Source organism: Coffea eugenioides, chromosome 11 (assembly GCF_003713205.1).
Source record: "Coffea eugenioides isolate CCC68of chromosome 11, Ceug_1.0, whole genome shotgun sequence".
Lineage (NCBI taxonomy): Eukaryota > Viridiplantae > Streptophyta > Magnoliopsida > Gentianales > Rubiaceae > Coffea > Coffea eugenioides.
In genome coordinates, this window is record NC_040045.1 from 12,291,761 (window position 1) to 12,318,359 (window position 26,599).

The 26,599-nt window shown below is 36.5% G+C and overlaps 2 protein-coding genes across 2 annotated transcripts; one reads left to right on the forward strand and one right to left on the reverse strand.

Moving 5' to 3' along the window:
• Positions 1–262: 262 nt before the first annotated feature.
• Positions 263–13,420, reverse strand: LOC113751970 (pleiotropic drug resistance protein 3-like). The gene is made up of 24 exons (XM_027296114.1): positions 12,897–13,420; positions 12,687–12,848; positions 10,937–11,060; positions 9,114–9,199; positions 8,561–8,645; positions 8,165–8,324; positions 7,971–8,047; positions 7,639–7,692; positions 7,413–7,503; positions 7,016–7,317; positions 6,578–6,859; positions 6,003–6,334; positions 5,709–5,869; positions 5,076–5,179; positions 4,851–5,004; positions 4,436–4,515; positions 4,005–4,337; positions 3,571–3,861; positions 2,907–2,990; positions 2,269–2,402; positions 1,900–2,124; positions 1,582–1,753; positions 1,111–1,365; positions 263–529 (listed from the first exon to the last, which is right to left on the reverse strand). Exons 1-24 carry the CDS (start codon positions 13,418–13,420, stop codon positions 263–265), a joined length of 4,539 nt encoding a protein of 1,512 aa, XP_027151915.1.
• An 8,604-nt stretch (positions 13,421–22,024) lies between these two features.
• Positions 22,025–25,666, forward strand: LOC113751971. The gene has a single exon (XM_027296115.1). It carries the CDS (start codon positions 22,025–22,027, stop codon positions 25,664–25,666), a length of 3,642 nt encoding a protein of 1,213 aa, XP_027151916.1.
• The last annotated feature ends 933 nt before the right edge of the window (positions 25,667–26,599 follow it).

The following is a 26,599-nucleotide window of genomic DNA, read 5'->3' on the forward strand; positions in this document are numbered from 1 at the left end:
AATGGCCCTCCTGCTTGCTTATTGTCAAACCTTGGTACTTTTTGCCAGCAAATTCATCGATAGGGAAAGCATCCATACGAAACCAATCGCTGTAATGGTTTTTTTTCCTTGTTTCTTGGGACAATCCTATTCGAGAATGGTAATCCTAACTACTTACTACTAGACTAATTTTCAGGATCTTTAATAGTACACTATATATATTTTCTAGACAAGATCCTCTAGAGCTCTGTCATCATGTCTTGTATACAGTATTCATTGCTTTTTATCTCCTTTGAAAGTTCAAATTTGAAGTTGCCCACGCAAAAACCAAGGCAAACAAAATTGGAAAACAAGCAAGAACTAAAGCTACAACTTTCAGGTTGTGGTGATGATAGCCAAAGTAGTTATCCATGAAGGAACTGATCGCTTTGCGTTCTCCAAACACTAGAATTCTCGTATCTATGTCCCCATATTGTGAGGAAAGAAGCCCTCTAAGGGACCAAGATGGTGGGCAAATCCAGTAACACCATATCCACCACTTAGGAATTTTCTGTAAGAAAAGCCAAGTACAGATTAGCTAGAGTATGTAAAGATCAATTCATGGATAGATAGGAGGTTGGTATTGAAGTATATATAAACCAAAACTACTTATACTATACTAGTATTACTAGAATATATTAATCTCCAGGAACACAAAAATCTGCATCATCATGCTTGGCATGCACTAGCAGCGCGGGTATGTTGGTGTGAGTTAAGGGGGGCGTACTGTGTAAAGCCAAGTACAGATTAGCTAGAGTATGTAAAGATCAATTCATGGATAGATAGGAGGTTGGTATTGAAGTATATATGAACCAAAACTACTTATACTATACTAGTATTACTAGAATATATTAATCTCCATGAACACAAAAATCTGCATCATCATGCTTGGCATGCACTAGCAGCGTGGGTATGTTGGTGTGAGTTAAGGGGAGCGTACTGTGTAGTGTACAACAATTGAATTAATATTCCCAACACTGCGTGCGCGTCTGTGAGTAAGTGATGAGTTTGAGGCAGTAGCTATAAGTATGTATGTCTATGCAGAACAGAAGGTGTTACTAATGGAGTTACTAATGAGTAGCAGTTACTTACCGGTGCTGGTATGATAAACCCTGAGAACAAAGTAAACATGGTATAGCAGAAGCTTGCCACCACCGACGCTACTTGGAAACTAGGGGTCAAGGAAACCAGTAACATGCCGAAGTAAGTGAAGGAGAGCAACGTACAGAACATAGTGTAGAAATACCACACTAGTTTGTCGGCAGACAAATAGAAATCGATGGAGGGGTAGGTGATGATCAAAAACATAAGTGTTTGAACCAGTACGTAAGGGATTTCAATAATCACCTGCACTAAGAGGACCAATATTAATCCGTCAATCAATGCTACAACCGTAATTACCTATTAATTAGAAGGACACTCTACTACATCAACATGTCAGGAACCTGAAAATATATAGTACTCCCATATATGATGTATACTCCAACTCCCTGGTAAGTAACAATTCTGGCAGTACTGCACAGAATTGACTAAAAGAAAAGAAAATGAAAAACGAATTTGGACCTGAGCTAAGGAATAAGCCCACGAGGAGTACATTCCAGAAAATCTTTCCCTGTACAATATGCTCCGCTCAGTCGCCATAAATGGTAAAATGGAAGAACAATTGCCTATCCCCATAAACTGTACTAGAATGAAGAGGGACCCTAGCATGTTGAATAGATCCTGTTCGTCGTTTCTTCGTGGAGTATATAACAAGAACCAAGATATAAGCAATAAGCATGATCAATACGATATTAATTTCTTATATATATATATATATATTTTTTTTGTGTGTGTGTACATAATGAGACTTATTTTACAAAAAAACATAATGAGACTTACATTTTCTGCCCTTTCTGCCAAAGAAGTGCTCCAAACAGCAGAGACGTGCTGGCAACAAATGTCAAGCGTACTAGGTTATATTTCGGACTTCTCCAGTACGAGAGGTTTTTCTTCCAGAGACATGCTTTAAGTTGTTCCCATCCGTTTTGCGGAAAACGAGTCGCAAAACGGAGCTCCCCTTGTGCCGTCGGAGACCTTAGTTCTCTAACTAATCTCTTTGTTTCTCTGCACCCATATATATATATATATATATATAATTTTTTTTTTTTTTGGTACAACCGGAATATATGATCAGACTTCAGAGACAACGACCAACGGCCTGTCCAAAAGAATTAAATAAATAGATAGATTAGTAGGTTAGATGCTTACTGATATAGATGAGATGCCTTGTAGATACAAGCGAAGTCCAAACCAAGTTGAGCCTCTGCAGAGGCGCTTGTAACATCTAGCATCCATGTTGCCGGGTTCCGGTTTTCTTCAATTTTGGCGACCCCCGGAATATTCTGCATACATGTACACGTCACAACAACAATGCAATATATATGCTTCAATTCTCACAGGACTAATAATCAATGCTTTTTCGATTTTCTTTTCTTCTCATGTTCTTCTAGTCAAGCTACTTCCTGCTGCTATAGATGATTGAGGATTTTCTACAGACGATAACAGGGTTAATATACTTCTCATACTTCCAACACGACTTAATTGGCACATTTCCCAACTATTTTCATAACGCTTTGTACTGTAATATATGTCATCAATTCTAAAGTTTCAATGCAAAGTGACTATACCTTGCATACCTATATCCTGGTAGTAGGGTATTTTTAAATCAAGGAATTTCACTGAAGTTAGTGTCACTTGAAAGGCCACAATATGCGACAAATTAATTAGATGGCGTAGAGGGTGGTCCTTGATGGTCCTTACATTTCGTCGTTGATTCAAGTTTTGCTTTTCACTGAAACCAAATAGTTTGACTTGAAATACTAATTAGGTTGGTATAGGATGCTTACCTCAAAATATCCAATTAGTTGACTTGAATTTTGACCTAATTTGCCAGAGTATATGATTTGGCCTCCTTTTTTCATCAAAATCAGCTGCACAAAGATTAACATTACATTCCATTAGTTGCACTTCGATCGTATAAACTGTGGCCTAAGACACGGCAGATAAAATTCAAAACTCGAGAAATCACGGCTAGTAAATTATATGTTTCCTGCACTCACTTCTTCTTCGATCTTTCTTTTGGCCGACTTTTCATTTTGATCCCAAAGTAACATGAATATAAGAAAATTTTCATGGTGTTATTTCGGCATAAGGAATGAGATTAATTATCAAAACAACACAGAATCAAGTCATTGACAATGAATTTCAAAAAAAAAAAACGCAAAGAAAGACTGAATAGATTTCTAGGTCAAAGTCGACTTTCAATACCCCAATTCTAAGGATGGTTATTATATGGGTAATTGATGAAACCATAATGTAAAGGGGACTAATAATGCAAAGGAGGCAGGCCCCAAAAGGTTAAGAGCTAGAGTGATAAAAACCCTTGTTATGGGTCGTGTGAAGCGACAAAAAGGACTACGGTAGTAGGTTGAACATTTTGATTTTCGTTGTAATGGTAGTGTAAGTGTTTTCCTGGTGTCATCGTGTCAATTTATTTTGATGGATTATTACCTCATCAAATGCCTCAAATACGTCAATACTTGGTTGATGGATGGTGCATACAACAGTCCTCCTGGTTTGAGTAATATTTTTCACAACTCGCATGACAATGGCTGCAGCCCGAGCATCTAATCCTGTTGTGGGTTCATCCATAAATATTATGGTCGGATTCGAAACGAGCTCCACTGCTATGGTCAGCCGTTTACGCTGCTCTGCTGATATGCCATTTAAACCGGGAAAGCCAACCAAAGCATCTTTGATGTTGTCCAGTTCAATCATTTCAAGAACTTCTGTAACAAAGTCCTGTAAAGTAAAAGTCCAGGTGACTACAAGATATCCTTAATATGTTCATTACTATCAAAAAGCTCCTTAATATGCTGTTGTCCCAACTTCCCTCCCTCCCCCCCCCCACCCAAAACAAAAAATAAACAAACGAAGAACATTACTGATTTCGTTTTTTGCCCGATGTGAGATGGCAAACGCAACCAAGCAGAGTACATGACTGATTCCTCAATTGTTATTTGTGGAGAATGTATGTCTATTTGCTCACAGTAGCCGGATATTCTTGCGTATGTTTGCTGAACTTTTGGGTAACCTCCCACTCTTATATCTCCTTGAATGACTCCCCTGGTTTTTCTTCCCGAAAGAACATCCATGAGTGTTGTTTTCCCAGCTCCACTGACCCCCATTAAAGCAGCAAGAATTCCAGGCCTAAATACTCCAGTGACATCTTGAAGAAGCTGAAGTTTCTTCTCTTTAAAACCTTTGTCTCTAAGGCGCTGGAATACATGGTAGATAGATACTTGAGTAAATTCAGTTCTTTTTTCAGTTTAAGGTTTAGATAATTGCAGATCTCCTTGAATATATATCTCTTTACCTTAGGTGATTCTACAAAGTATTGTAGATTCTCGAATGTCACAGCCATAGGTTCAAAAGGTAGTACACTGTCTGTTGGATCTGTTTCATGTAATCAATTAAAGTTTCGAAAGTAACAAGATGGAGTGCATCATATTGATAGCTTCTATACGCTAGAATCTTACTTGTGTTTCTTAATTCGTCAGGAGATTCTGAAGAAAGGGCTGACTTGGTTTGTTCAGATATATTGCAACAATTACTTTTCTCTCCTTCTTGGGAAAGTGTTCTGCGAGATATTATTCTCTTGGATCTTCCAGGAGCTAAGAGGTTTCTTTCATTGGGAAAAGGTTAGTGTCTGACGATTACAGAATACTTTATTGAGTTTTCCTACTTAAACATTTCTTTGTTAGCTATATAATCCTAAAGAATACACTTACCTTGCAAATAATGCAGTGCGATTGTGAATGCAATGTTGAATATAAGCCAGAATCCAATCAATGCTCCAACAGATATCCAGTAGAACTCCTCACCATAACTTAGTCCGTGCTTTTGAAGAACTTTTCTTCCCAAATTGGCATTTGAATCTAAGCCCTGTAGTACCAACTACAATTAAGTATATAAGGGCCAAACCTCTGCTTTATTATATACTAAATGATGCTCACCTTTTGCCATCTCGGAGCAAGAAATTCATTTATGGAAGCGCCTATTTCTGCATATGTTATTGGAGACAGCCAAAAGCCCCACCGCAGCCAAGCAGGTAAAGAAGCTGTAGCACAACTTAGATTAGAGATATCATTCATCAATCCAAGATCACAGTTTGGCTATAATTAAAGAATATCTTGATTACTTTGTCTGAAGTTCGAGGAACACATGAATAAAAGGTTATTGTCCAGTTAGTCTGAAACTAAATTGTGGGCTTGTCTTTTAAGAGTTGATTAATCTTAAAACATTTTTAAGTCGAACGAAAGCTATATGTTTTAAATTTGACTTTTAGATCATTTCTCCAAATGCACTAGGATCCAAAGAAATGTGTTTTGGTAGCCCATTATTTATTTACTTGTATCATAAATACAATTTTATCATCCCATTCAACTTTTATTTTCACACACATCACATCACACGACAAAGAATGCTATTTCCAAATGATCTGCCATCCCGGTAATTTAATGGTGATAGAAGTCTTTAGATTCTCCCCTGAATGTTCTCTGGGAAGCCTACCAGTCGATCATCAATGTATTGAATCTGTATTTGTTCATTTAAGACAGTCGGAAGACAGCCACTAATAGTAGTCATACGTTTTGGAATTATGAAGCCACCAAATAGGAGCATCACTACGAGGGAGAAGAGGGCAGAAGATGCAGCAACAGATGGATTCCGAAACACGGAAGCAAGTAAGCGAAATATTGATACTGATACTTGATGCAAAAGGAAAATCAGGAGGAAGTGGCGGAAAACCCTGTAGCATCACCATAGTGCCAGAAACAAACATGCTTGATGTTAGTTAGACGTCGATATATATTAGGGTACTAGTACGTGGAAGGGAGAGAGGTCGAACATTTCTTGTTGTTCAAGAAAATTAACAACATTACCTGTTTATCTCTGGGCTATAGCCTATGCCATAGTAGGTAAGGGTTGTCCAAATAAAGGCATCGAGAAAGGAGAAAGGCACCTTTAGAATTACTGCAGGGATGGAGTAAGCCCATGCGGGGTAAAAGTATAAATCTCTTTGTTTATAGAAGACCCCAAGTCTGGAAACAGTCAATGACAGTTCAGCAATGCCACTGCACAACAATCTAATGATGGCATAAAATATAGTGCTTGTGTAAAAGTTTGCATGGGTGATGTCCAAATCATTCTTCTTATGTGCGGCTGTACGTCCTCGAATAAACAGTGTTACTGATATCAGTGCGGTGATCACCAGCTGCACAGTTTCCATCCACACAATCACCCAAAGGATCAAACATATACTTTCTATATTTTGAGTGAAAATGGCCAAAACTGGGCTAACAGGTTTGGTTAATTAATTTTTTCCTTGCTTTGTTTTTCTGGGTGTCCACATGTGTGTTGCCTGTATGACGCATGGTCCCGATACGAGGCACATATATGCTGACATGGATCTTTAGCTAAGAAACTACTAGTCTTGTATATATACTTAGGTACGTACCTGTGCCGATTTGAAAACATGAACGAATGAGTTTCGCTTCATGAGAAGCCACTCTCTTGTTGTGCATGCCTTGAGTAGCTCCAATTTACTCACAGAATACTTGTAAAATGACAAGGCATTTTTGTGGAGCTCAGATCTTTGAAAAGGCTGGGAAAGTTGTTCCCCTAGCTCCTTTCCCACTCGAGATTGCTTGAAAACGTCGCTGAACTCCTCAACTGAGACAGAGACATGAGGTCTATGTTGGTGGTACCAATATTGCGATTGATCTTTCCTGGAAACTACCTGTCAATAGAATTTGAAGACATGTTTTATATAAAAAAATAAAAATAAAAAAATTAGCATCTACTGACTACCGACATGATTGGCATGCAAGTAGAAATGACGTTGAGGACTCAGGACAAGGAACGAGTTGAGAGCATATACGAGTGCATCACTTACTTCCTGAAGGAAGTCAGCCGTGCTTTTTCTTGGTGGGCACTTAAAGCCACAACTGAAGAAGAAGTCTAAAATATCAGTTCTTGGTCCATGATAAACGATTTTCCCTTCAGCCATCAAAATGACGTCGTCAAAAAGATCAAAGGTCTCAGGTGCCGGCTGAAGAAGGGAGACCAAAACGGTGGATCCTGTGATATGTGTCCACTGCTGAAGATAGTTAGCAACCTGAAAAGTAGTTGAACTATCTAAGCCATTTGATATTTCGTCCATGAGGAGAACTCGTGATGGCCCAATTATGATTTCCCCTGTAGATGTTGTCAACGCATACATTTAAGGTATTTTGGTCCTATGAATACGGCATGTGTTTTTATACTGCAGATGGAGCTGGTGGATATATAACCTGTTGTCAGCCTTTTCTTCTGACCTCCAGAGATTCCGCTTCTCAAATCATTCCCAACGATTGTTTCAGAGCAGCTATCTAATCCAAGGACCTGATTTTAAAAAAAAAAACATATATATGCTTGAAATAGTTGTTCACTATGAAAATGTCGGCAAGTCTTTGTTTTAAAGGTGAAATGTAATTGTCACTATTGATAGTCTGTTGTTAAGAATGAATGCCTGGTTACCTTCAACACGTAATCAATTTGAACAGTTGGCTTTGATCCTTCAGCAGCGAGGGCCTGTGGGTACATTTTTTCAATAATGATAAGGATGACTTGGCAGCAGAGAGCAGAGGAAAGGAGCGAAGAGGACTGAGGAGACCTCAAGCAGCCTGTCCTCAATGTAATACTTTAGGCAAAGTTGCAACACTTGCCCATGTAAGGTGTATTAGACAACAAGTACATGCAATTTAATGGAAACTACTAGTAGACTGGTGGTAGCCGATCATCCAAACTTTAGGATGCTAGAACTATAACATGTAAACTAAAGCTACTGACTAAGCATTTCTTATACGTACCTTCATGTAGGTATCTATATCTGGTTCAGGGATAATGCCCGCTTCCTTCTCTCTTCTACTAAGTTCAGCAATAATTTCTGATTCATATGAACAACAGCAACAAAGTATCCCATTACTAATTAATTTGAGATGCTGGCTGGAGATGTTGATTACTTAGTATTAATTTACCAACATTATAGCGGTATCTCACGTACCTGCTCTACTTCCTATTCCCTGGCAACGTGCTGAGAAGTCGAGTGAATCCCTCACCGTCATCTCCGATATATGGAGGTCGTGTTGGCTAATATAAGCTGACGTCTTTTGTGGGACGAACTCATTTATCTTGTATCCATTGTATGATATCTCTCCAGTGGCCTGACATGATGATTAAATGGACAACTATCAGCTGCTGTTTCAGAGTCGTTATCATTGAATTATAATAGGGTACGTTATTGGCAACTATGTTGTTTAATCATCTTTATGGAGTAGGTTAGTTTAGTGATTTTGAGTTGCTGCAAATGGGAATGAGTGTGGGAGTTAAAGTGGGTGGATGTGTATTTGGATTGTATGATTTGTGCTTATCAATAGTTGAAGATGGTCAGAAGATTAACCTTAAGATTTTGGTCAAGTTTGCCTGCAAGTGCCAATAGCAGTGTTGTTTTGCCGGATCCTGGAGGCCCCAGTAAGAGTGTCATCCTGAAAAAAATATGTGGAGGACTTCTATACAAGTACACGGTTACAAAGTGTAATTGTGTGATTTACTATATTATGATTACATAGGTGCAAAGGATCTTCTGTCTAATTTCATATGCCTCTCTATATTTCACTTTTTATTAGATTATTATTATTTTTTACATAAATATTATATTTTAATTTTTTAAAAAAAATTTAATAACTATTAAATGAATAACATACAAAATTTAATAAATTCAAAAAATTAAAATACATAAAAATGAGATTTTTTATGAATTTCTATTGTACTTTCAATTTTTATTATATATTGCTTCTTTAAAATTATTGTAAAATTAAAAAATTAAAATATAATATTTATAAAAAAAAAGTAATATAATAAAAAGTGAGATAAGAAAAAGTACAGAAAGATTAGTGGCTGCTTTATACAGGAGACTTGACGGGAAGATGTGTGGTGTACTGTATCGACCTGACCTGGAAGGCTTGATGATGCCGCTGACGCTGTGCAGAATTTTTAATTTGGCAGAAGGTTCGTGACCGCCAGCGGGATTTAGTATGTCCTGCATTCGCAATTGTTACCAGTGGTTTCGTTATAATTACCAGTGGTATGAGAGATACGACTGCTTGTTTGCTTAATTAATCAATCTATTACACTGCTTTTACTCAGTAGTAAATTAGATCTCTCCTAGTTCTAATGGAAATAACAAAGGGGTAATTTTAAAAACCTCCCACGAAATTTTTGACAATATTACTTAGTGCCTCAAAATTTCAAAGAATATTACTTGCCTCCAAATTTTCAAAATTTTACAACATTATCAACCCAATTCAAAATGTATCATTAAAAAGCTAGTTTTGGGAAGGTAGAAAAAACTTCATTCCAAAGTTGTCCTTTTTGTAGTGATCCCTTGATCGTTATGACAAACTAATTTAAAATCTCCTAACATTTGAAGACTTGATTGATGTGCTTATTTAATGGAAAGTTACAAGTTTTTATGAGGGTTGAGAAATCTATTAATAGTTTGTATTTTATAATTTGGATAAAAAATAACAAAAATTTACAGTTTCTAATAATTTATACAAAAAATATAAAAAAAAAGAATATTGTAAAGATGAAGAAAGTATCTTTTTTGCATCTTGAAAATATCTCAAATAAGTTTCAAATACAATTTAAAACAATTTTGTTTTCTTCTAATTTTTCAAGCCATCGATCTAGGTCCCAAAAAAAGATCTAGATAAAAAAAAATGAAGATTCTAATTAGTTTATAAAATATTTTAAATTCACTCAAAACATTTTACATAAAAGGAAAGATTTTTTTTATTTGCTCCCTTATGGGCGATGATAAATATATCAAGGAAAGTCAAGGTGGGTCCCGTGTTGAAGTTTTAAAAATCACAACCAACCTCTGGAATTACAGCATTTTTTTGGAAGAAATTTACTCTTTTTCCAAATAAAATAAAATCGAGTCCAGTACTTATTATGTGACCTTAGAGCACCAAATAGATAAATTGTAAAGAAAAAATCTTTTCTAGTTTGAAAATATCTTAAATGAACTTTTAATATATGTTTGTGTTTTAAAAAAGTATACTAGTTATGGTTCTGACTACGATATTTTCTCCCATCATTATATCTTCATTCTTTTATTTTCTCTCTGTTTTTAACTTTTGATTCCTATACTTGCAATTTTGTAAAATAGTTAGGCAATAAAATGGCAACGTTGAAAGAAGTTATTTCCTCTTTTCTTAGATGAGTGTTTTAATAATATAATTTGAATTGGGTTTAAAATATTATAAAAATTTGAGAATAAGGGAGGCAAATGATATTTTTAAAACTTTAGGAGTACTAAATGAATTATAGTGCTTTTTCATTCTATTTTATTTTATTTTTTTGGATTTGTTACAAAAAAAAACACACACACACTTACTAGCAGTCAATATGCATGGGGAGCCTCGAATCTATTGTATTGGGTCACATTCCAACACCAAAAGCCTCCATGTACACGCACTCACTCACTCATCCCAACAACGTCACAAGCACATTCTGTGGTTTCAAAAGACACAGTGAACATCGGAGCACTCAAAAGTCAAAACCCATACCATATCCCTTAATTGTCTTAAAAATTGCTTGGAATTGTTGAGGTTAGGCCCCCATTTCGTACAACTATGTAAATTTATATATGTGGGAGGATAAAGAGTCAAGTTAATCAAATTACTATTAAGGAACAAATACTAAAATCCAGTTAAAAAAATGTCGTAAACCAGTAAATAAATGAATAAGCTAATAAATGGCTGGCACTTACAGGGAAAAAACTTTTCACGGAATTCCATAGGCTAGGAAGTGGCTTCCCGCGAACAACTTGGCATTCTGCTTCGACGCTCAAATTCGCATATCTTACCTCAATTGTAGGCAATCTTAGACCAACTCTGAAGGCCACGTACGACAAATTATGATCAATAAGTCCAAATTAGTTCACGACAATAATACATGCAACCAAAAGAAAAGCACCAGTTTATCATTATTCATTTCGTTTTTAAATGCCAACATAAATCACTAACACCAGGGTTCAATATTTTAATTGAAGATAGCTCGGTGAATTTTAAGTATCTTTTATGTATATTGGGAGTTCAACAGTTAAGTCTTATTGGACAACAAAGGTTCATCCAAGTAAAAGTACAAAGTGATATAAAAATCTCATTTCACTCTCCTCACGTCAAATTGTTTGGCACTGGGACTTAGGTTGCATTTAATAAATTTGAAGTTTAAAAATTGATATTTCATTTTTCGAAACCAAATTTTGTCTAAAAAATTCAGTGCTACTTAATTAATTCAAATGTTTAATTTTTTATTATTAAACGTATCTTAACACGTTAAAATTTGAATCCATTAAATTTAAATGTTGGATTGAATAATCAAGCAAGACCCTAGTAAGTTTTAGTTTCTGAAGTGAGGGTGTTGGGAAAGTATTTGGTTCTGGGAGAGGAGGAAAAATAGCAAAGAAGATGGTCATAAAGTTCATGAAGATTTGGATGATTTGGAGGAACAGCTGGTGGATTCTCTGGCCCTTGAAGATGAATTAGATGAGAAAAGTGATTAAAAAAAAAAACGTCACGGATCTCGCGATAAGGTAATTATTTACTATAGATTTAACCAAATTTCCTTCTTGATTTTTTTAAGTAAGTGGCTATGGATTTTTTATGGCTTTTCAACCTCATTCGCTGGCTCCCGAAACCTCTATCTTTTGACCTCCAGCATGTATGATTATTTTAAAGGGTTATAAAAGGATTTTTAAAATTTGGGGGGTGGATGGGAGGAAGGGGTGGGTAATGCCTTTAATAGGTCGTACTGCTAATTACCTAAGAAAAGAAAAACAAAAAGGGAAAAAAAACTCCTACTGCTAATTAAAAATAGCATAATTTATTGGATGAGGAGTCCAAGACGAAGGAACCAATTATATTTTCTTTTTCCTTTTTTTCATGGTAAATTAAGACTGAAGAACATAAACAAATTATAACTACTATATTGGTAGATAAATAAGTTAAGGAATTAAAATTTCCAAAATGTGGCAGCTGAAATAGAGTGGTGCGACTAGTGTCATGGACTCTAATTCGTTTTAAGGATAAGTTTAGCTTGTGCTGTATTTGAATGCACAACACAATCTCTATCGAGTGCAAAAACATACTAATTGTTACACAAATGATAATAGGTTTGAAAGTACGATGCGCGACCTGGATTCATATTTGTACTTCCTCTGTTCCAATTATTTAGTCATGTTTGGAAAATTCAAAATTTTAAAAATAGTGATTTGATTGTGATATTTGTGTTTTTTTTTTAATTTTATTTTCATAAATTTAAAATTTAAATTTAAATAGTAATATGTATATGATTAGAAAAAGATATATTAGAAAGAAAAACTAAAAAGCATTTTGATTTTTTCAATATGACAAATGTTTTAAAACATTTCAAAATAAAAAGTATGACGCTTTCAATGGAGGAAGAGAATAATTTTCTTCATCTAACACAGCATGCATGTAGGCAGGCCTGTTGATTACCTGTGCAATCTGCGTTGCAGTCGGAGCAACAAACGGCGGTTGTCCTCATCGATCTTGTTCAACAGTCGATCGACGAATACATGTGCCTGAGCAGAACCAAGCTTGGTGACATCAATCACGGCTACCTTCTTTTTCTGACTACTACTATTATTGATTTTATTGCTCTCTCCAGTTGTCGTAGCGGTGGTGGTCGTTTGATCATCCAGCAGCAACAGGGACGTTCTTATGCGTCTAAATGTCGGCAGTCTCTCTATTGCAGCCCACTCTGGCAGCTCCAACTCCTCCTCCTCCTCCTCCTCCTCATGACTATGATCACAAACTGCAGCACTATTATTAGTATTAGGATTATGAGTAGTAGTACTATCATTTTGAATATTATAATTGCCACTCCATGCATGAATATTATGATCCTCCTCATCATGGTGCACTACTATTTGATCGGCCCTGTGAATACGATCATCATGACCACCGGTGCCCCCTGATGAAGAAAATGATGATGATATTATTGATGCCCTCCTGATCATGAGCTGCTGCCTTATTAGATCATCATCCTCATGACTCACTAGTGATCCTTCTCTGCCTCCTCCTCCTCCTCCTACTGCTTGTTGATCATGATGACGATGATGATATTGAGGATGATAATCAGATTGTGATACTGATGATCTTTCAATCAGTTCAGAAGTACTCCTCCCTTGCCCACTTACACCTACAACTATTAGCTTGGCGGAGGACATTATAATGATGACGTACTACTGTACATACCCTTTGCTTTGATGAATCGATGGTTCAATCTGATCTCTTTAAACTATATACACCGCCATATTCATTCTCTGCTTTCTCACCAACACACTCTCTCTCTAGCACTATTACTCTCTCTCTTTCTCTCCCTCTCTCTCTCTCTATCTGTAAGTAGCTATACTAGGGTTAATTCCTCAAAATATTATCCAAAAAAAAAAAATCCTATAAATGTGGCTCTAATAGGATTCATATCTAAAACTATGTCTGCCGTACTGGCAACAAGTTTTTTTTTTTAAAAAAAAAAATTCACTGCAGCCACTTTTTTTATATATAAAAAAATTCAGGGCTACCGTGCTAAGTTAGCACAGAGGCCCTTTTTTTTAAAGGAAAAACTTACTGAGCCTGCCGGTTATTTATGGTGCTGTAAAACCATCCAAAAGAGCCATCATCCCATCTGTTTCAAAGCTAGAAAAGAACAAGAAAAGATTTTCACTAAAGAGAGAAAAGTTAGCATGCCCATATCGGCCCACATGCATGAAAAATCAGTGGAAATTTCGTGATTGGTAGCCGACTCAAATTACTTGATCAATTAGAGCACTTTTTTATTGAGTCAATTCAATTTTTAACTAAATATAGCTTGAAAATATTCTACTATTAAATACTCCTATTTGGATTGCTATTTTCAGAGGTTTTTTTTATTAAAAAAAGTATTATAGCAATTTAATGTATGTGAGGTAAAACTAAAAAGATGATATGGAAATGTGTTCACAGAAAATCTAAAATATTTTCTACAAAGAATCACAGTCCAAACAAAGAATACATAATTGTTTTAGTCATACCTCACTTTTATTGACCTTTAATTTGTTGAACATGTTTACCAACTAATGGGCTTTAATTATTCAATATGAATGGTAAGATTTTCAGATAATGAAATTGCCAATTGATGGAAAAAAAATAGACATGAGAAATAAGGGAAATTTGCAGATTTTAATCTTGATAATGAAAATTTTACACATTGAAAATCTTGGTTTTACTTAAAATTGGAGTCAAAGCCTCCCTAGTGAAGAATTAGACCAAGAGAATGAGAAAAAAAAAACTGATAACAAGGAACACACTGTTTTTTCAGTACACAAAATTTCAAGAACGCAGAAATCCAAATAAAATTCACTGAACATTAAAGCATGTTTCAAGAACATCTATTTCTTCTTTTTCTTTTCTGAAAATAAAATTAACTATGAAAAATTAGATACAGTAAATTACAGCATGAATCTAGTCTACGATCTTTTTTCTTTGACTTGAAGAATTAGCAAGTCATTGGGATTGGTTTTCTTTTGGAAAGAATACTAAATTTCAGCGAATTCATCCGGAAAAAACACACCATGAGTGATGAGTCCATGACTAAATGACTAAAGTATGTGACTTTTGTGTACTTTGGACCTACCCGCGGAGACCAACACCATCAAATCCTCCTCAATTCGCAAATGAAAGGTTTCTAACTTAAGATAATCGGCAGACTCAAAAATTTTCTTTTGGAAAAAAAAAAAGGCTGCCGTGCACGGCAGCCCTTGAATTTTTATTAAAAAAAAAGTGGCTGCCCCAGAATTAAAAAAAGATAAAAACCTTGTAGCCTACCGTGTTGTAGTTTTAGAAATGGACTTTGTTGGCGTCATATTTGCAAGATTTTTTTTTTATTTTTGGATAATATTCTAAGGAATTAGCCAGCTAGCTATGGATAGTACTAGTTAAAGAACTTAAAAGATAAAGAAGCTGCGATTCCCCCCCCCCCCCCCTTTTTTTGGTGGTTTTGTGTTTAAACTTTGATGGGATTAATCTCTAGCACACCTAGGTGACTCCACTTGGCAAGCAATTACTCTAATCTCTCTCTCTCTCTCTCTCTCTCTCTCTCTCTATTTGGTGCGGTTAATAATTATTCTTAGGTGGTCTTACCGGGAATTTAGTTAATTAATTGTCCAACCGCATGCTAGCTGGAGCTCTGGATGATGAGTTAATATAGCTGATGCTCTGACCAAATTAATATATTGCATCCTAGCTGATGAGCTCTAGATGATGAGTTAATAAAGATACCCCCCGGCGGGATATCTCTGACCAAATGCAACGCCGGCTCATGACGAGCTTGACTCTCAATAAATTTAGGAAAATAAATTTTAAAAATCGCAACTGGATTCTTCTGACCAACACCTGTAACGAAATCAGCGTTGATTTTTGAAAACTGTTTAAATTAATGCCACTGTTTTTTGCATCGTAGCGTTACTGGATGGATGGTGCTGAGCAAAAGTCAAAGAGTTGAGAAAAGAATACAACAGAATATACATTACGAATCATCCATCGAGCCGGATGCTGTCCAACTCCATCGTATTTTTTTGGTTTCATGGATATGCGGTACAGTAATCAACGTTTATGTGTGTAGCAACTAGCAACTCCGTTTCCGATAGACTTCCCTGGCGCGAATCGCTCCGAAAACTTTGGATCCAAAGGAAAATGGGAGGGGTAGGGTGTTTTACAGCTATGAATTAATTAGACACATTTAAAGAAACTAGCAAAAGCACGTCCCGTGCACGTATACAATTAAGAAAAATATTTTAAGAGTCACTTTTAACAATTTTCTAGTAATTAAGGAAGTGTTTTTGTTAGGCATAAGTAATTGTCATAAGACAAAAGTTATTTGAATTAGATACAACTAATTCAATTAAATATAAATCAACATCTGTGTTAGCTTTTGTATCATTCTTTTTTCTTTCCTCGCAGAGAAAATAGCATAAAACATCCGTAATATTTCACCAAAAGAATTTTAGCATATTTCATAAGTAAAAGGGTAAATAACCGTATATCTTCCTATGGTATGATGCTCTACCATGTAATCTCGTTATGGTTTAAAAACCTATATATAAACCCCTCTTGGGTTAGGTTAAAGTGTCATTATTAGTTTTCCATTAAATTAAGGGTCAATATTAAAAAGTCAAAATGAAATTAAAAAATTCACCCTTTTCTTTTTCTTTTTCTTTTTTGACCTTTTCTTTCATCTTTTTCTTTATCCTTTGGGAAGAGAAGGGATGATTTTTCAAACGGTGTTCAATAGGCACAAATTATACCTAGTTACCATGTAAATACCTCTTAGCTAATAATTTCTTTTATATGTTATAGCTTTTAAGTGTCAAGTTGTCTTGAACAGAAATGTTTAAAATAATTAAGTAATTTGATTGCATCAAGTCTAATCTCTCTATAATCTCATCAATATGTCAAAGCAAGTATATGAAAAAGGAAGAAAAATAGATTCCATCTATTAAATCAAAGAGTTCACAATTCATAATCAAGTAATATGCATGTAAGTAAGGTGCAAATCAAAATATTCAAGTCATGAAAATAATAAGTAAACTGAAATAATCATGAAAATATAACAATATAATACTTGAGGGAAAATAGTAGAGAGGTTTTGAATCGTACAGGTTTCCAACTTAGATATAACTGGGGTATTCTGATCTTTCAGTAATGAGTCTTCTTCCATTAGTGCAGCCCTTTTTTTCCCCCTTTTTCAATAACTTTTAGTCAAATCTTCATATAATCCAAGCTCCCTATATTTTGTCTTCTAGTTTCAATCGTTTATGTTATGCAATGATATGTTGCTTCAGATTTGGTAGGGTCCTAATGTAATTCCACTTATAGTCTTGATACATTCAGTGAGAGGAATAATTCAGCAACGTTGATATGTCAAGATTTAGAACTAAGAATTTGTATTTTTATAGGGGAGTAAGATCATATAAATCCTTTATTTTAACATTTTATTAACTATGACAATTTTGTCCTTTATAGTTAAGCTATTATGGTAATTAGTATGGGTATATTAGGAAGATCAAAAGAGAAAGAAATACCAAAACAGGAAAAATTTAGCAATATTGATATGTTAAGATTTAGAATTAAGAAATTTTGAGGTGAGTGATGGGTTGAATGATACAGGAGAAGACATGTAAGTGAGAGGTTCCAAGTTCGAACAACTATTCAATGGTTGATTTTAGGTTTCAACTACACAACCAAAATTTGAGAAACACCAAGTGAGTTGCCATCACTTGCATGCATATCTGTCACTGAACTAAATACAATGGTTGATATTTGTAACGGAGAAGTAAATGGCTTTTATTTCTCCCTTAAAAATTTCAAAGTTAAAAGATTTTAGAGCATTGACCCGATGATGTAAACGAAGGAACCAACAAAAAGAAGAGAGCAGTAATCAAAAAAGTTTAGGAGCATGGATTTTCTGTTTCAAACTCTTTCTGACGCTCAGGTTTTTAGTGTGATGAATTTTGAGCTTTTCTTTTTTCCTTTTGATTGCTGCTAACGTGGGTAAATTATTTGAAGATATATATTAGTTTCTCCCTATTGTTTTATCTTAGTACTATAAGTAGAATAGGTTGAGACCAAGATTTTTTTTTTTTTTTTAAAAAGCCTAGTTGGTATAACACTAAAAAAAAATAACGGCAAAATTTTTCTTGAATTGGTGGTCAGAAGAACCTCATTTAGATTTTCCTTATATTGGCCTACTAGATTAATATATTTATTAATTTCTTAAGTTCAATAATTCAAGGAAAAGACTGAAATGGCATTCGGCAAAAAATATTTATTTTGAAAAATTATTACATGAGGAATAAAGAGAAGTATAGACTTTTTTTATAAGTAAAGTAAAAAAGGCTTTAAAAAAAGTAAAATGGAATTTATTTGGTATTTAGGCGATATCAAAATGAGCCCAATCCATTTTAGTCCCACCCAAATTAGTCCTATGACCTATATGGGACTACTTGGGTATAAACTCATATTTTCCAGTCTCATTTAAATTCCTGCTATCGCTAGGAATAATTGCAAAACCCTGGGCATGTGGTGTTCTTCGGTAGTTAGCAGCATTGATCGAGGAGCAAGACTGCTACAAGTTGGAAAGCACAAAAAAAAAAAAAAAAAAAAAGGCTAACTGGAGGTAGCACGTTAGTCAAACCATTGATAGCACCGCGAAGAGCTACAAAAACATATTCTCTCCGTCCCATATATATAGTTATGTTTGAAGATATGTGTTTTTTATACATAATATACCCCACTAAAAAGTTTTTTCTTTTGTTTCACATTTACCCATAATCATGTGCTGGTCAAAGTAAACAATAGAAAGTAATATCATCATCTTTGTCTTTATACATGATTAATGAAGGACATAAGGGAAATTTTAGAGTATAAAGTTGTTAGAAATGTCAAATATAACAAACATTTGGGATAGCCAAAAAAGGAAAGTATGACTATTTTAATGGGACGGAAGGAGTAGTATCCAAGGCCTAATTGGTACAATCACAAGGTATTTATGTTACTTATATATTTTTTGTTGCACTAGGATGTTGAATCCTCTTGCAAATTTAGTTGGAATCCAAAAACAGTTGTTTCTCAAATCTTTTATTGTTTTTTTTGCCATGAGACGGTTTCTCTAACGTGTAGAAAAATTAAAGGTCAATTTCCTTCTTTCTTTGCAGAGGAGTACTGATGCAATTTGTGTTTCGCTTCTAAGTAGTTTCAGGGCTATGCAAGATTTCCTTGACAATATAGAAGAAGGTAAAGTGCGTGGATCAACTTTACCACCATACTAATGAAAAAAGATAATTAAAGGGCCTGCATTGGTAGTTCTCTGTTCAGATCTTTTATACAACAAGGAATAATCATAGCTACTTCAAAAATTTTCCATTTTATAATAGGTTATATAATTTGAAAATTTATGTAGGTTTAAATTTGTCTTCTATAAAATTTGCTATTTGTAATTGAATTTGATACGATAAGTATAATATCTTCATGATTTTGACATGGCTGAGGTTTAAAATCTATCTTAAAAATATATTTCCTACCTATTCTAAAACATAAAGTCTAAATCTTGGAATCCTTAAGAAGCCAAAAGAGATGAAACAATAAAAAGAAACTTTATTTTTACAAGTTTATATTGATTAGTATAAATAAAATTTTACTAGGAGATTAGAAACTGACAACATATTAAGATTAGAAGCAGTACTACTCTATTGGAAGATAAAATCCACATTGTACTGTCAAAAATCAAAAGTGTCATGCTAATTTATTATTAGCATTATGTTAGGTCTGATCCTAGGAAATTGACCAACGAGAACAATAGGGTTCTTGCCAACTCAATAATGACAATAACAGAATAAATAAATCAAACAGAGAAACAAGAAATTTACGTGGTTCGGTCAAATTAACCTACGTCCACGGGCGAAGGGGTAGCAGATTTACTATAACAGAAAGAGAGTACAAAAGAGAGAGTACAAAACCTTAGGAAATAATTCCCAGGTCCAAAAGGCACCTAAACTGAAAACATAAAAGAGCCTAAATAGCACTAAATGCTTAATGGCCCAAAGGCCCATGACTTGCTCTTTTGGTTTGATGCCAAACCAAAACCTCTCTTAGATTGGGATTCTGATTGTTCACTTCGTTCTTCAATGAGTATACTTGTTTGAGAAAGATAACTCTCTCTCTTCTTAGACTCTCTCTCTTCTTAGGATCCTCTCTATCTTCTCTCTTCTCGCCACTAGTGATCGTAAGGTTTCATGGCAGCCCTTCAGCCATCGGCTGAGGGGCAAGAATTTTCCCCTACAAAAAAAAAATCTTTTTCTCAGCTTTTCTCACAGCCGGCAACATCTCCAATCCAGATTCGGCAGGCTTCTGTTTACAAGGGTGAAGCAGCGGTTATATTTTCCAGAATAGAAGCAGACAAACTTGCAGCACCATTTAGATGGACTTTGGTTGGCAAATTCTCTCATGGACGACCTTCTCTGGAAGATATTCGAAAGTTTTTTGCCTCTTTAAATCTGAAAGACCAAGTCTCCATTAGATTACTGGACTATAGGCATGTCCTTATTAAATGTACAGCTGAAGCAGATTTCAATAGAATTTGGACAAGAGGAATTTGGCAGTTGGGTAAACATCCAATGCGTGTGTTTCGATGGACCAGGGAATTTCATGTGCATAGAGAATCATCTCTAGTACCGGTTTGGGTAAATCTTCCAGCTCTACCTATTCATTATTTTGACAAACATTCTTTGTTTTCCATACTGTCTCCAGTAGGAAGACCTTTGTTTCTAGATTCGGCAACGGCTGCTGGGATTCGTCCTAGTGTAGCCAGGGTGTGCGTAGAGATAGATGTTGCGAAGCTTGTTGTGCCAAGGGTGTGGGTTGCTGTCGAAGGGGAATCAGGTTTTTGGCAACGTATTGAGACAGAGAATCTTCCTCCGTATTGTTCTTTTTGTTCAAGATTAGGACATTCTCATGAGCACTGCAACAAGAATTTGAAAAAAGATGGGTCTCGGCTGCAGCTGAACAACCAGCAAAACCCATACATAGATAGAAATCAGATGATTACTCATCAACCTGGGACTAATCAAACTGATTTGGAGAATAAAGAGGCAGCGAATATATCCAATGTTATTGCAAATGAAATGATAGTGAATGGAGTTGCTGCTACTGCGAATGAAACTGTGATTAACGAGTCTACTTCACAGGAAATTTCAACCACTACTACGGTGAAAAATGGGATAAAAACTTCAGCAGCAAAGGCCATGGTTGCTGAACCTGCCGTGCTAGTCGTGCAAAAGGAAGTAAAAAATCTGCAACACTGCATTATTGATGATGATCCTGCTAATTAGAAATTTCAGATGTCAACGTAAACATGGAGACATGTAAGGTGATGAATACGGTTTTGCATGGGGAACATGTAGCAATGGAAAACCAGCTGGAGAAACATCATGGCAGTCAAAGTGAAGGGTCCCATGTCCTCAAAGAGAAGCCTTTGAGCACCGAACAACATCATCTGGATGAGAATGCTTTAACATTGGCACAACAGCATCTGACCGACAAAGCTACAACATTTACACAAGCAAATCAGGCCCACAACAACGCAAGGAGTGACCATGAGCAATTGGCCGACAAAACCAATGTTGAACTGCAGCTGCTGGCCGACAATAATGTTTTGGAGAATCTCTATGTTGAATTGCGAGGGGTGGAGGATGAAGTTTCTACACAACAGTTGGTAGAAGCAAATCAAATGCCTACTAATGCTGGAAATCTGTCCCCCCGAATTGGTGTCCTACAAGAAAAATTGCTGGAATCATCAATGAATGGCCTAAACATTGATCAAATAGGTGAGGCTGGTGGTGACTTCCGACAACCGCACAGAAAGGGTATGCGGGCTCCAATCCCATCTGACAGACAGTTAAGGTCACAGACATCATCCAAAAATTCATTCCAGGTTCTTTCTTTTGATTAATGGATTATTTTAGAATATTAGAGGGATAGCAAAAGCATCAAACCTAAGAAGATTGATTAAATTAGTTCGGATTTATCATGTTCATTTTGTTGTGATTTGTGAGCCAAAACTAGACGTATCTAAAATCGAACTCATTCGGTTACGTCTATCTTTTGATTATGTGTTTGTTAATTGCTCTAGCGATATTTGGGTTTTCTATAATAATCCTTTTGTTTGCTCGATCGTTGGTAGTTCGGATCAACATATTTCTCTAGATGTTCAAAATCCATTACTACCAAGTTCCATCATTATGTCTTTTGTTCATGCAAAGTGCTCAGTGGATGAGCGTAAAGAGTTATGGACATCATTATTACATGACAAGCCTACTTTACTTCCTTGGTGTATTGGAGGTGATTTCAACGTTATATTAGCAGCACATGAAAAGCGAGGGGGGCGTCCATTTGCTATAGCGGAAGGAGTGGATTTTATGAATTTCATGGAGGAAGCTGAGGTCTTTGATGTCGGTTTTTCAGGATCTAAATTCACATGGTCTAATAATCGACGGAGTAGAGCTCGGATTTCAAAAAGGTTGGACAGATTTTTAGTCAATGGATCTTGTTTGGATTTTTCAAATGACATTTCGGTACTTCACTTGGCAAGACACCCCTCCGATCATGCACCATTGAAGGTTTCTTTTGCAACTCGGTCAGATAACAAACCTCGGCCGTTCCGATTTCTGAATGTTTGGACTTCCAAACCAGATCTCTTGGAAGTGATTCGCCATGTTTGGAAACAAGATGCGGGTGGGCCTCCGCTACGCGTATTGTGTTCTAAATTATTGGCAACAAGGAGAGCTATCCAATCATGGAACAAGCAACATTTTGGGAATATTTTTGACGCTGTCCGTTCTTCAGAAATGGCGGTTCAACGAGCTGAGGAGTTGCTAGACCACGATTATTCCGAAAAGTGTCAAATTGAGCTTAATAAGGCACAAGCAGAATTGCGGTATTCAATGTCAATTGAAGAACAGTATTGGAGACAGAAGGCCAGGGTCAAATGGCTTCGTCATGGAGATAGGAATACAAGATATTTTCATGCGGTAGTAAGGCAGAGAAGAGCTCAAGGAATGATACACCGCATCAAAAAGTCCAATGGTGCGTGGGTGGAAAAGGACGATGATATAGCAAGTGAGGCAACGGCAAATTTCAATGATCTTTTCACGGGCTCTTTGGAATCATCTACTGATATGCTACATTTAATTCCGCACTTGGTTACGGAAGAGGATAATGGAAAACTGGAAGCATTACCTTCAATTGAGGAGGTATATGGAGTCATAAAGTTAATGGATGGAGAAAGTGCAGCTGGCCCAGACGGTTTTACAGGCAAATTTTTTACATTTGCTTGGGAAGTGATCTCTCAAGATGTTTACAATGCGGTACTGAGCTTCTTCTGTGGGGCGGAGCTACCACGATTCATCACTTCTACTTCAATTATACTAATTCCAAAGACGCCAAATCCTCAGGAATTCTCTCAATTCAGGCCTATCAGTCTATGCAATTTTTTCAATAAAGTGTTATCTCGGATTTTGACAGACAGGATGGCTTGTTTACTGCCAAAAATCATTTCCCCACATCAGATAGGTTTTGTGAAGGGCCGCAATATAACTGAAAATTTTCTACTAGCTCAAGAGATGGTATCAAGCATGGGGAAAAAGAATAGAGGTGGAAATGTTTTAATGAAACTAGACATGTCCAAGGCATATGACCGGATGTCATGGGGTCATATTATTAATATTCTAAGGAGGTTTGGATTCGGGGAAATATTTATTGACCTTATATGGCGGCTACTCTCTAATGTCTGGTTTTCAATCATTATAAATGGTTCCTCCTACGGTTTCTTCAAGTCTTCGAGAGGTCTTCGTCAGGGAGACCCATTATCTCCTGCATTATTCATTATAGGATCTGAGGTTTTATCTAGAGGACTGAATAACCTCACCATGCAATCGAGGTTCCTGGGTTTCAAAGTTCCATATCGGTGTCCGACTATTACTCACTTGGCATTTGCGGATGATGTTCTTATATTCGCAAATGGATCCTCTTCTTCTCTGAAGGCAATCATGCAGGTGTTACAAGCATATCAAAGGTGTTCGGGGCAGCTCATAAATGTGCAAAAAAGCTGTTATTTGGTCCACCCATCGATGCCACCGGCGAGACGAAGGGTGATTGAACGTATCACTAGGTTTGCCTGGCAGTCATTTCCGATACGTTATTTGGGATTCCCTCTTTATTCTGGAAGATGCAAATCTTCATATTTTGGAGAAGTGTGTCAGTCTATTCTAGGGAGGATTTTGTCATGGAAATCAAGGTTGCTTTCCTTTGGAGGCAAAATAGTTCTAATCAAGCACGTGTTGGCTTCTATGCCAATGCATCTAATGTCAGCTGCTGTGATCCCGGCCAAGGTGTTCAAAATTATAGAAAGTTCGTGCACGAACTTCCTGTGGAGATCATCAACCGACGACTCGAAATTCCACTGGATACGATGGTCTCACTTGTGTTACCCGGTTGAGGAAGGGGGAGTCGGGTTCCGGAGACTACGAGACGTATATCAAGCTTTTTCATGCAAGCTTTGGTGGAATTTCCGAACAGGATCATCCCTGTGGGCATCGTTCGTGAAAGCAAAATATTGCGGAAGCCTTCATCCTTGTCAGATCGAACTCAGAACAACGGACTCGGCAATCTGGAGAAGGATGATCAACGTAAGTAGACAAATGGAGCTCTCAATGTTATGGGATGGAGCTTGTCATTTTTGGTATGACAACTGGTTGGGAAGTGGTGCGTTATTTCTACATGCAAAAGTTATCCCAAATTTGTCATTCCAAAATTTTATCACCAATGGTCACTGGAATATAAATCTCTTACATTCGACGATGCCAAGCGAGAAACTTACTTCCATTTTGGCACACCCGGTACCAGAGGAAGGGAGGGAAGTTGAAGTCTTTTGGATGCCCACGACATCTGGTAAGTTCTCTCTCCAATCGGCTTTTGGGGACGTCAGGCAGACCCGACACAAGTCAATGGCTTTTACTTACATTTGGCATCCTCAGATTCCTTGGAAAGTCTCATTCTTCATGTTAAGATTGTTTCTGAGAAGACTACCATTACCAGATAGGTTAGGTAAGCTTGGCTTCCAACTTCCCTCAAAGTGTTTTTGCTGCTCCTCGGCATCTGTGGAGTCTATTGAGCACCTATTTGCCAACGGACATATTGCCTCGGTAGTTTGGAACTATTTTGGAGGCCTATGTGGATTCAGGTGTCCAGGATCTTTTTTGCGTCCTCACATCGTAGGATGGTGGCTACGTTTACATGACTCTGAGACACGACGACTTATCGACCGCATTCTACCTAGTGTACTTTGCTGGCAGATTTGGAAAGCAAGAAATAAAGCAATGTTTGAGGGTGTCCAGATGCAATCGTCTGCTATTTGTAAGAACATTTTCTCAGAAATACAGTCTATGGTGGGGATTCATTTCAAACAAGAACTTCAATTGCAGTCTTTTCATCATTTGTATGATCGATCGCATGTATCTGTCGGTAGAATTGCATATAAATTGGTTCGCTGGGAAATAAAGGAGACAGGGAGGTTGATACTCAACACGGATGGATGCTCTAAAGGTAATCCAGGAGTGGGTGGAGGTGGTGGAGTTCTCCGAGATTCATTTGGCGTACCAGTGATTGCTTTCTCGGCTTATCTTGGACAAACTACATCTCTCCGTGCAGAGACTTGGGCCCTTCTTATTGGTCTTCAAACATGTAAAAATAGGGGCTTCGAAAATATAAGGGTTCAATCAGATTCATTGCTTTTAGTTGAGATCATTCAGCAGCGTATTCAATGTCCATGGGAGATTCGAAGGGAAATCAGACAGATTTTGAAGCTCTTGGGGCAATTTTTCTAGACAAGTTGGGTTTGCCCAAGGGTAGCTCGTGGGGCAATTTTTCTAGACAAGTTGGGTTTGCCCTCAGTTCGGAAAATTAGACGTCTGTAAGGAAAAATATTGTGTGTATCTCTTTCATTAATAAAATAAAAAAGTTCAAATAAAAAAAAAAAAACCCTAATGTAGATAACCTCTCTTAGATTGGGGAGTAGGCCTCCTAAAAACTCTCTTGGATTGGTGCATATGGCACTTGGGCTGGTACGCTTAGCACGTTTAAACTCACTTAAATCCACTATATTTATAACTACCACAAGGAGAGATTTCTTTGTTAAACTCCCGATGTGGGATACAAAGACACACTCAACAAATCTCCACCTTGGCGTGTATCCAACATCGGCAAATAACAGACGAATAACAAACAAGCTCCACCTTCTCCATAAAAGCATGAACATAGTAATCTTGCTCCACCTTCTTCTCAACACTCTTAATGAGTTCCAACAGGCCAAATAACTATTCTTCAATACCCAACTGAACTCCAACGAATTTTTTTTCTTCACTCTCTGTAGCACCCAAAATCTGTTATTGTTATCAAGAACCCAAAATTTGGCAATGACCCAAAACCTGAAGCTCTAATACCAGTTTGTTAGGTCTGGTCCCAGGAAATTGACCAACGAGAACAATAGGGTTCTTGCCAACTCAATAATGACAATAACAGAATAAATAAATCAAACAGAGAAATAAGAAATTTACGTGGTTCGGTCAAATTGACCTACGTCCACGGGCGAAGGGGTAGCAGATTTACTATAACAGAAAGAGAGTACAAAAGAGAAAGTACAAAACCTTAGGAAATAATTCCCAGGTCCAAAAGGCACCTAAACTAAAAACACAAAAGAGCTTAAATAGCACTAAATGCTTAATGGCCCAAAGGCCCATAACTTGCTCTTTTGGTTTGAT

What these genes read in the sequence shown, in the direction of transcription:
- LOC113751970 (XM_027296114.1), bottom strand. Translation starts at nt 13,420, where the DNA reads ATGTCCTCCGCCAAGCTAATAGTTGTAGGTGTAAGTGGGCAAGGGAGG. An exon ending in GGCATCATCAAGCCTTCCAG is followed by an intron (nt 8,646 to 9,113) that starts GTCAGGTCGATA and finishes TATTTTTTTCAG; the next exon opens with GATGACACTCTTACTGGGGC. An exon ending in AACTAATTGGATATTTTGAG is followed by an intron (nt 2,403 to 2,906) that starts GTAAGCATCCTA and finishes ACATGTATGCAG; the next exon opens with AATATTCCGGGGGTCGCCAA.
- LOC113751971 (XM_027296115.1), top strand. Translation starts at nt 22,025, where the DNA reads ATGTCTTTTGTTCATGCAAAGTGCTCAGTGGATGAGCGTAAAGAGTTA.